We start from the raw sequence: 11,587 nt of genomic DNA, 5'->3' as shown, positions 1-11,587 counted from the left end.
CTGTTGCTCGTGCCGCTGTGCTCGGGCGCCGGGCTGGGCCGGCCTCCGCACCTGGTCTTCGTGTTAGCAGACGACCTGGGCTGGAACGACGTGGGCTTCCACGGCTCGCTCCTCCGCACGCCGCACCTGGACGCGCTGGCGGCAGGTGGGGTGCAGCTGGAAAACTACTACACGCAGCCGCTGTGCACGCCGTCGCGGAGTCAGCTACTCACTGGTCGCTATCAGGTGCGCGCTCGCCTGTCTCTGCGCACGCGTGGCCCGGTCTTTCGTTCTCTCGCGGCTGCGCTGGGCGCGGGGTGCGCAGGCGCAGAAGGAGGGGTGAGGCGGGGTCGGGGACCGGGCACTAGGAATCGAGGCGTGGCGAGGTGGGTCAGTTCGGGTCGCCGCTGGAATCCGCCAGGCTGACTTCCTGTCAGAGTTGAGCTCGTGCTGACACCCTCTAACATCTTCATGATCGCTTTAAACACTTCCCTTTAACAGCACACCTCGCTGTTACTAGGAGAGGAAATGCGCAGTTGAGAGTGCGCATATTTAGATGACTAGGAATGACCAAAATAGCTCCCTAAATTTGTTTTGTTTTGTTTTGTTTTAACCTGGACTTGGCCAGGCGTGGTGGCCTATAATCCTAGCACTCAGGAGGCTGAGACAGAAGGATTGCTGCTGAGTTCGAGGGCAGGCTTGGCTATGTAGTGAGTTTAAGGTAAGTCTGAACTACATAGCGAGACCCTGTCTCAAAAAATCAAAACCAAACCAAACAAAAAAATCCGTTACTGGGACTTGAACCCATAGGTCTTCTACCACTGAGCCATATCTCCAGGACCCCCTACCTCCTTTAACATTTTTAAAAATCTTGAGACCTCTTGCTGAGTTGCCCAGGCTGGCCTCGAATTTGCAGTCTTGCATCAGCCTCCATAGTGCTGTGATTATCTTTGATTTCTTCATTGGTGAGGAATAGCTTGGGCAAACAGGATGACATGAAGAATCGCGCCTAGAAAGTCTTAATGCTGATCCCTGTGCTTTTCGTGTATCCACTAAGTATATCAGGCTTATTAAATTGGACTCTTCCCTCAATCTTAGTAAGATTGCCCGGTTTATAAGATGCTGCTCCGATTATGACCTTATTAAATACAATCATTTATGCTGATACTGTTGATATTCTCTCTGTGTGTCTCTCTGTGTGTATGTGTATATACTGTTCTGTAAACATTTGAAGCTTACTGTGCCAGTCAGGGATACCCTTGAAACCTGCCTCCCTTGGTATGTGTTTAGTCTTTCAAATCAACTTCAGCCTCCTGTCTGAAGAGTTGATAGAGAGGAAAGACAGAATTTTGCTGAGATTGAGAAACACCCGTGACCAAGGCTTGCGATGGAGATGAAGCGTGGTTCCCTTCCCTGTCAGCGGTGTGAGTTTCCTGCCTTCCCTCCATGATCCCAACTCTGATGCACGTCCCATGCTGGACACTGCAGAGGCCTGAATGAGGGGAGCTTAGGGCTCTGGGAGGAGAGTTTAATAAGAGGAGAAACAGCAAGGGCTCTCAGACTGGAACCAGCGTGTTCTAAGGATGGGGAGAAAACGATGGAGGCTGGAGTTGAGTGAATGAGGGTAGAAGAAATGTGCTGCGAGTTCCAAGAGGGAGGCTGGGTCTCCCTGGACCTCCTGCTACCTGCTCATGGTGATCATTGCAGTCAGCTGTCCTTCTTCCTGTTTTCATAGGATGCACTGAAGAACGCGTCTAATCTAACAAGTTCTAAATTAGAACTTGTAATTTGAGGAACCACTATCAAGTGCTTGTGGTATTCTTACTTTTCAGATGGCCTCTAGAAAATGCACTCAAAATCTTTAAATATAAAAAATATCTTTTCGTTCTATCTTCAGTAGAACACCCATTTGTTAATTTCTTAGTGTGCCTTGGAGACTTTCTGTACATGTGAGGAAATAGATTTTGTGTTTATTTCCCCTTGCTCAGTAATCTCAACATGAAAAAAATATATATATTTTTTTGATACCGGGGATTGAACTAGGGTCCTTGCAGGCCACCAAACCACTGAGCTAAATCCCCGGCCCTACGTGAAAAATACTGATTTAAAAATCCTATTGTTTTTCTAATAGAACTTGTATACTGCTTTTTGTTCAAATAGGGCATTTGAACATATTAAATATTCATAGTCTGATAAATTGACTTTATTCAACATGAAAGATTCATTATACATCTGCATTCCCAGTGCACACTGCAGTAGTTTTGTCTTTTCTGAGGCCTGGTTCCTGCATTAGGCCTCGCTGCCTGACTCTGCCCAGAGGACCATGGTGTTGAAGGCTGAGCGGTGCAAGAGGCTGCACACTCCAGCAGGAGTGTTTCTGCACTGATTAAACCACTAGAATTGGCATCCACATCTAGCCCCCTTGCTTCCTTTTTAAGAAATCAAGAAGATTAGAAAATAAATAAAGAGGGGGCCTTGGAGGAGCTAGGGAAAGGTAGGTAACTCTGGGCCTCCCCTGTTCTTCCCTGGGGGCCGAGGGACTGCTCCACCAGAGCTCCACAAACCTTGGCAGGAGGAGACGTGAAAGCTGTCCCCAAGGCCTCGGCCTTCAGGGGCCCAAGCCACATTTTTCTAAATCGCATTGATAAATGGGCAACACCTGGCTTTTCACTCCCCTCTGAAGTAAAACCTTGGACAGGAAATAGGAGAGAGGCTGGGCTTCTCCTTGGCGCCCTCAGTGCCCGCCAGCCCTCTCTCCCCAGCTTGCCTGTCTGTGGATTCCAGTCTTTCGTCTGTCTCCTGGACCCTTTAGTTAGAAGTGGGGCAAAGAGGAGTGAGGATAGGAAGAAATAGGTTCAGGGTTTGGGGGAGGAGAGAAGTTGCTAGTGGGGAGGATTCTCAGGACCCTCTGGCAAAGGCATCCAAGGAGGGAGAGATCCCAGCAGCCTGTGGCCCAGAGGCCAACAGAGCTGCTAAACAGAAAGCACTTGTCAGTGCTGTGCTCATGTAGGAGGAAAAACAGGTGCATTAGCTTTAGTGACCAGTGGGGTGACCCCACTGAAACATGTCAGGACTCCTGTTGGTGACTTTCTCTGATGCATCTTTTGATTTGCTAAGCCAGGCTGCCTCAGCCTCCCCATAGCCAAGACACATTTTCTCAGAAGGAAAAGGGAGTCTGGAGATCTTATTGTACAATATCAAAGATACTGTAAAGAAATATTTCTATGTTTTTGTATATTGTACCTCCTAGGGCATTGGAAATGAAGAATTAAGGAAATAAGTTTGGGCTGAGGGGAAGATGACCATTGATTTAAGGAATATTTTTGTTGATTAATTTATTAGGTTTGTTATTTCAGGAATCACTTTGATGTAAAAGCTGTTATTCTGTAGTCATCATTTTGTTTCCATGCGTGTTTGGAGGGGGTCTACTAAGGGTTGAACCTAGAGCCTGTGTACTAAGCTACATCCCCAGCTCTATTTTATTTTAATTTACATTTTGTAACAGAATCTTGTTAAGTCACAGTTGCCCAGGATGTGCCAAACTTGGACTCCTCCTGCCTCAGCCTCCTAGAGTTCTAGGATTACAGGCCTATACCATCATACCTGGCTATTTTTGTTACTTTGATCATATTACCTTACTAAAATTCTTTGTCTTCAGCTTTCTTCCTGTTTTCCTTCTATTTCATTATAAATTCTTGTTGGCTTTATAATAGAAATCAAAACCATTTCTGCCTTGTTTATTCTTTTTACAAACATCCCTTTGTAGGTTTAGTCAGAGATTTGCACTGTTTATTATTAATCAACAGCAAAATAAATAGACCCTAAAACTGTCAGTGACACGGGCCAGTTCTGCAGCCCAGTACAAGGGGCCAGGCCAGATGGCCAAGCTGGGCTCCTAGCACACATAATGTGTGTGCTGTAGCTCTTGGCTTTAGCAGCATGGGCAGCTAACACTTGTTTGAAGGCTGTAGGGGGAGGAAGCAGATTTTCCAGGACTCATTTGTTCTGCAGGCATCTCTAGGAATAAACTCTGATGCGGCACAAGTGGCACTTGACTGTGGTTACAACCTGGAAATTCTCACCTCATGAACGGCCACCAGCATGTGTGTGATTGTGCTCCAGTCATGAAGCCTCTGTCCCGGCTCTCTGCTGTGTGCAGTAGAGAGGCAGCACTACCTGTTTTTCTGAATTTGAAGTACTGTTGCAGGTAGTGTGTGATGCATAAATATAAAGGCACAGTGAGGACCTGAGCTCATCTCGCACAAGTCAGATGGACTGGGTGGAGCCTCCCTTTGCTCACCTGGGTGTTAGCATATACTGGGTGTTATTCCCCTGTGTATGGCACACACAGCCCTTGCCTTTTCGAATGAGGGTGGCTGAAATATTGTGCTCTGAGCTTCCAAAGAGATAACCTGAGGATTGCCTGGAACTTAGGGAATTGAAAGATGGTAGCTGCTGTCCTCTTCTCCTCCTGCAAGATACCAGTTTTCTCTTTTAGGCTTATAATACTATCCTGCAAGGATCTCCTAGGTCCCAGAGCACAGAAAAAGTGATGGGACCAAATAAAATACTATGGTCCACATCAGCCCAAGGAATTTGCATTAGTTCACTTGTGGAACCAGCCTGGAAACAGGCCAGGTCCTCCCTGGGTTTGCAGACCCTTAGCCTGTGTGGGGTGAATCCTTGATGGGCAAAGAGCTGTTTGTGAAAGAGGACTTAGTGAAGGAGAGAGGCGGCTACATAAGGTAGAGGGAGGTGCCCACGTGGAATTTCATATACAGGACATTCTCCACTTATACCTGAACTCTGGTTATGGAGACAGGTGGTAGAATTGAAGAGTTTAGGTTCTACTGTATTCACAGAGCACCTTTGTTTTTTCCTTTCGTTTCTTCTTGGTGGCCTGTTATCATCCTGCCCATGAAGCACAGGGTGGCTGCATAGTTTGTGCTAAGCTGAAGTGCTGGATTGAAACCAGCTTGACATTTGCCTGTTTACTGCCTCCCAACACATTACAGCCTCCTTACTTCAGATAGTGTTTGAACAGACCAAAATATATTTTTGGCTGTCATCCAGAGTTTGGCTTCTGCTTCCCAATAATGCCATAAAAATGCTCTGTCAAATAAATTCTCAGAAACTGAAAAGAACAAATTCCCTGCTCCATATGATTGTAGATAATGGAGGCAGCTTCAGTTGACCACCTGGCATAGTGCCCAGGGCTTGGGAAGCGGAATTGTGGAGCATCTCTTGGCATTGCTTTCTAGTGATCAGAGTTAATGCTCTGCATGCGATGGATGAGTGTTTCATTTAAGGATATCTGCATCTAGGACTTATCTCCACTGGCCGTTTTGGGTTCCATAAAACCTATCTTTACATATCCTTCTTGCTTGCCAGTTAGTACATGTGAGGAAGTTTTGAGCCAGGGATCAATTTTCTGCTGATTAAACTTATAGTACTAATGATGGAAAGAATCATTGGGGAGAGGGAGAAGGGGGAAAGTGAAGGCGGAGAGGGGTCAAGAATATATATATTTGTATGTTGAAAGCAACATTTTTCTTTCCTGGTATTATAACCTCTTTATTATTTAGAGTCCCAGGAAAGAAATGGTATATTCAAGTTAGGATAATTTAGAGAGGGTTTATTGACAAAGGATTCATTTTAAAGGTATGAATATGTGGGGAAACACAGGAGCTGTGTGGTGACCCAGTGGGGCTGATACTAGACCAAAGGGGAGGAAAAAAGGGGTAGACAGTTACCAGAACCTATGAAGGGACTTGTAGAAAAAGTTGCCTTCAGATTAGCCTTTGGTAGAGAGACAAAGGTGGCCAGGCTGAACCTTTCTTCTGTCCCCTCCCTTCCAGCCAGGGCTCTCCATAGGCTCTGACCCCATGAAAAGCCTGAGGCACACTAATCCTCTGGTCTAAACCTCATGGGGGTCTCCCAGGGCAAGGTCAGGATGACAGAGTGGATTGCAGTGCAAATAGAAGGCACCTGGCATGCATCCCAGTGTAGGTGCCCAATTTTTGTTGAGAAAGGTATAAAATCTCAATAGAAAAGCTGAAATTTATGTTTATTTTTAAACAGCTGTATTGATATGTGGTCTACCTACAATAAATGACACACACACTTAAATATACTTAAATGTACAATGTACAATTTGATAAGTTTTGATGTGTATATGTACCTGTGAAACCATCACGCCATCATCAAGATAATGACATCACTCTCAAAATAAACCTACTTTATTAACATTTAAGGTATTCCATGTGGTTCCTTTAGGACTATGTGGAAAGATATCATGAAATCAAGCCATAATAGGTATGATTATAAAAGTTTTTAGCTCTGGAAAGACACACACACACACACACACACACACACACACAAATCCAAGACATTGTCAAAGCTTGTCAGAAAGCTAATTGTTGCTTGTAATAAACAACAAAGATCATCAATTTGATGGTTTTGGGGGAGTTCACTTGTTATCTGCTTATTGTCAAATATAGTTAGGTGTGCATTTTATGTGATGGGTATCTCCACCATAGTACGTGCCAAGGTGTTGGCAGGAGGGAGAGATGTGTGAATAACAGTGCTTACAGTTGCTATCATGATGCTGTTAAGTGTGTATTGTATTCTTTGCGTTTTTTTGTTATCTTCTTAGTCCTCCCAAGAACTCCAAGAGGAAGATGATACCTTCTTTTACAGATACGGAGCTTGAGCCTAATTACAGTACTAATTTACTGAAGTAAGTTACTGCAGTTACTGCCTAATGTTATAAAGCTAGTAAGTGATAGAGTCAGGATAAGATGTAATTCCCTGAGCCTTATATTATTTACTTTAAGTTATACAACAAGCAAGTCACTCACAAACACATTATTAACCATATATTCATAGCAGATTGCTTGCTGCCCCTTGTCAGCAGCTGTGGACACCAGAGCCTTGCTAGCAGTCAACTGGCAGTTCCAGCATTCTGTGTCCTGGAAGCTAGGAGCTCCAGTGGTGGGGAGCTGGCGTCTGGGGCCATTTCTCCTCAGCTAGGACCAGGAGGTGGCAGGTGTCAAGTCTGAGGGGAAGAAGACCTGGCCCACCAGGAAGCAGCCCAGCAGGGACACCCTGTTGGGGGGCAGAAGCATCTGTCACCCCAAGACCTATAGCGGGGCTGCACCGACTTTTCTGCTGGTCCCTTCTCTGCTGGATACCATGCAAGTTTGAGCCTCATGGTCTTGGCAGTTTTCATTCCTTATGCCTGGATTGGTCTTACCACAGGTCCTCTGAGGCTCATTCTCATCTTCGCTCACCTGACTTCTTAAGCATCTTGTCCTCAGAGGAGCGTTCTTATCTCAGGTGTCACTGTGTCACTGTACTGCAGTATAGAGAGGAGCAGTTCTCAAACTTTTTGGCCTCAGGATCTCTGCATTTGCTTAAAAAGTATTGAGGGCCCAAGCAACATACATTGAGTTATATATCATTGTCATTTGAGATTATGCTTTATGCAAAGCAGAATAAGAAACATGTTGTAGGGTTTCATCATGTTGTTAAATAACATTTAACAACAAAAAAAAACCACGGCATCTTCGAAGATTGCCATTCTAATCAAATACCAACTGGTGTGCACAGGGATTTCCTTGAAATATGCACACTTTATGTAATTGCTACTTTTTTCTTTAGATAGTGCAAAGTTAATGGTTTCTGACTTGGTGCCTTAATAAACGTTTGTTGAAAATACCTCGTTTGTTGGCATGCTTCTGTTCATCTTTTCAAATCCTGTTTGTGCTTATTACTCTACTTGAGTGAGGAAATATCCTTGAACTAATATGGGAACAAGTTAAACATCCAAATCAACAGATGTGTCCAGGAAATCAGGCAGCCCCTTGATGTACTTATTGACAGTGTCTCAGAGTCATTCATGCATAGTTTTGGGTTTCTCTCTTTAAAGATCCACACAGGTCTACAGCATCAGATAATCTGGCCCTGTCAGCCCAGCTGTGTTCCTCTGGATGAGAAGCTCCTGCCCCAGCTCCTACAGGAAGCAGGCTATGCTACCCACATGGTTGGGAAGTGGCACCTGGGGATGTACCGGAAAGAATGCCTTCCCACCCGCCGAGGATTTGACACCTACTTTGGTAATGGAAGCTCATGTGTTTCTCTAACAGCTCACACTAACTGCATCCTTCTCGTAAAACACATGCAGGTGTGATCAGATGAAATAATGGGGAACTTGAGCAAGAGGCCACTTTCTAATGTTACTTCCGTGACCAGCTGTGCTCTGGGTGGTGTGGAGCTGGGCAGGTGCAGCTGCTGAGCAGTTCCCTCTGCCCCAGCCCTGAGGCTCCCTATGCTCCCTAGGTTTGAAGGTTTGCTCCCTGTACCTCTCCTGGAATCTTTTTACCTAGAGGGAATATGGTCTCCTGGTTTGTACTTAATTACAGGTAAATCCTAATACAAGCATACAGTATTTCCTTTACAAAAGTTTACACTATTTCTTCTCATCGAGAGCTGTATTCTAAGGTTTGTTTTTTTTTCTTTTCTTTTCTTTGGGGAGGGTGGCAGAAGATTGTCTTCTGTTGGAGTCCTCCCATCTGTGAGGTATTTTTTTGAAATCACTATATCAAAGAGAATCAATTACAATAATTGGATCAAAATTAGTACTCATAAAATGAGGAAGACAAATGATAAACGGTAATAGGAAAATAAGTATTTTATGAACTTGATAGCCCTATAAAATAAATGTGAAACCTAAAGTTTGTTTTAAAATATGCCCTTTAAACCTGCTACAAACTGCATCTTAATTAATAACCTCTTTATCTTGCCAGTAGCTGTATATCTTTCTGTCAAATTCTTTTTATATTGAGCCATCTTTCTGTCTAGCTATTTAGCTACCTCCTTACCTTCCATCTGCTGCTTGGTTTATTTACAGTCTGCCATAGCCAAAAGGGAACACATATTGAACATAAAAAAACTTTGGCTATAATTACAAGATTAGGGTGAGTAGAAAAACAAAGATTAATGTCACCAAATTAATTTAAAAATTTGTGGTTCTAGGTGGGCTTCTTAGTCACCTCTAAGATAGGAGATTTCTAAAGTCTAAAGAGAGAGAGAAAGACAGAGACAGAAAAAGAAAAGAGAAAAGAAAAGGGGAAGGCTGTAAGAGTCACATTATTTACAGAATAAATGGAAACCAGATGTTCAGGAAGAGTAAGTAAAGCATTTTCTGGCTTTTAGACTTAAGAGAAAGTTCTTCTTTGGGAGAAGGTAAAGGTGACAACACCCTTAATCATGTTAGTAATAAAGTGGTTTTCTGATATAAATTACTCTTCCATTCATGAAAAGGCCAATGCATGAAAGTGAAATTCAGTAAAGGGGATGTAAATGAATGCTACACCAATGCAGTCAGAGCAGCTGGCTCTGTGATGTCACCTTGGATCCAGTTAAAATCAATATCCAAGGGCCTCAGCCAGGAGAGCATGTATGCCTGCCCCCATAAGTTGCTCTTACAGGCATTGCTGACCAACCTGGCATTCTGGATGCCAGCATCCTGTAGCTGTTAAAAATCAGACTTGAGCATAAAACCACTTTGTCATCTTGGAAATTCCAGAGGAACAGCCTGTACTTCCTTTGAGATTTTTCAGCCAGCCCTCTGCTAAAATATAAGTTGATATCTATATTCTGTCAAAAGGGTAGACTGTGATTATTTTGAATTTTTTAAATTAAAAGCCAAGTTGTGTACTTAAAAACTCAGTTGAGAAAAAGAAGGTAGACATGATAGGTGTGAGCCTAACAGGACCCAGATGAACAAACACCTCTGCATTCACATGAAAGATGACCGCTGCTGAGGAGAGTGTGGTGACCACACGGTGGTTATTGTCACACTGATGCCCTGCTAAAAACAGTCAGATAATGGGGAGGGGTGTACAACCCTGTGAATACCTAAAAAATCAAGGAACTGTACACTTTTAATGAGTGACTTGTATGGCATGTGAGCTGTATCTCGGTACAGCTGTTAAAACAGATTGAATTGTTCAAAAAAGTATTTTCTAATTTTCCCCCAAAGCGCATCGGCTATTCTCATCTGTAGGCTCAGCATCACAGTTCAAATTTGTGAGTGACCATTATGATGAAAGCATTATGTGATCATCAGAGAGTTGCTTAGGATCAGTTTGGCCAAATACATATGTGAATAAATAGTTCTTGTGGTGGTCACCTCCTCATTGCTAGGACAAAATATCCAACACCCATGACTTAAAAGAGGAGAGGTTTATTTTGACTCACAGTTTTAGCCCATAGTTGGCCAGCACAAGGATGGAGGCTGAGGAGGAGAGTCAGGGAAGAAGAGTCACCTTCTAGTCTCATCCTCAGTGACTGTCCCTTTTAACTGGGCCCTGCCTCTTGACAGCAAGTCAGTGTGGTCTCCAATGATTCAGTAACCTCTAGAAGCCCTGCCTGGGACTCTTGGGGGACATCTAGATAGAAAACAATAGCTTTACTTCTGGAATTCTCCTAGTTGTGATAGTTTAGTTTTAATAGTTCATATATTATCTAATCAAGCATATTCTATACATAAATACTCCCAAATGATAGAAAACATGTACATTTATAGGTAAGGAACCTGGGGTTATTTCCTCAAGCTCTGACACTTGGTAGTTGTTGAAAACCCAAACTGGACCTCCAGTGTCCTTGTAACTGCAAAAGCTCTTGTTTTGCTGCCGCTCTATGAAGCAGTAAGAGAGAGAGAGAGAGAGAGAGAGAGAGAGAGAGAGATTGATTTATTGGTAGCAAGTTGTAAGATAGGAATTTCTGTCCTGAAAACTCCTTAGGTGTAAAGCTGGTATAGGAATTTGGGGAGTTATATTTTAATCTCAGATCAGGCTATAAGGTGCTGGGTGGTTTGCTTTTCTGATACACCTGCTGCTGTAGGTTCTCTAACTCTAAAGAAAAGTTACTGATTAGAAAGTTTCTGGTTTTAGGACTAGCTAAACCTCTAGTTAGTCAATAAGATACAGCAGAAGAAAAGCAAAAGGCAACTTTAGCCAGGGAACAATTTTAACCCACCAGGCAGCTTCAATCAGAGGTGTCCTCTATGGCAAAGCTAATGGGAGACTAATAATGTGTTACTCAGCTGCATGATATGTAAAATTAGGATTTTTTTGTTTTGCCTTGAGGCAGGGTCTTCTTCTGCTAGGTAGTCCTAACTGACAACTTGGAATCTTCCTGTCTCACCCTCCTGCATGCTGGGATTATATATGTGCACTGCCATGCCTGGTTTGAGATTTGTAAAGTCAAGCAGAATCATGTGGAGCTAGAGGCTTTATTTAGGCTTTTTCTCAGTTACATCCTAACTACTTTAATCACCCATGAAAGAATAGAAATTATTTTCATGGATACACATTAATTAGCAAACATGTTAGATTTTCTTGTCTGTTATATATGCAGGAGAAAAGATAATCATATACAAAGTCACCTCAGGAATGAATTTGTTTGTACTAATAAATGAATTTAATTGGATCGTGAAAAAAGATATAAGCTATTTAAGAGTTTTAATTGTCAATTTAGGGAAAAGCCCAAGCCTGAGGAAAAGGCTAGGTCAGTTTTATCATAGTCATTTTCATATATATAT

At 43.1% G+C, this 11,587-nt stretch overlaps 1 protein-coding gene across 1 annotated transcript in view; it reads left to right on the top strand.

Annotated features, from left to right (window-relative positions):
• Arsb (arylsulfatase B) overlaps window positions 1-11,587 on the top strand; it is a 164,611-nt gene that overhangs the window by 461 nt on the left and 152,563 nt on the right. The window contains exons 2-3 of the mRNA XM_010619143.3: window positions 4-225; window positions 7,910-8,096. Coding sequence (XP_010617445.1) covers window positions 4-225; window positions 7,910-8,096 — 409 coding nt within the window. The remainder of the gene's footprint in view (window positions 1-3; window positions 226-7,909; window positions 8,097-11,587) is intronic.

The sequence above is a fragment of the Fukomys damarensis genome, unplaced genomic scaffold (assembly GCF_012274545.1).
Source record: "Fukomys damarensis isolate Sample0158 unplaced genomic scaffold, DMR_v1.0_HiC HiC_scaffold_1, whole genome shotgun sequence".
NCBI lineage: Eukaryota > Metazoa > Chordata > Mammalia > Rodentia > Bathyergidae > Fukomys > Fukomys damarensis.
The sequence above is the reverse complement of the archived record's forward strand: the minus strand, read 5'-3'. Positions and strand labels throughout refer to the sequence as shown.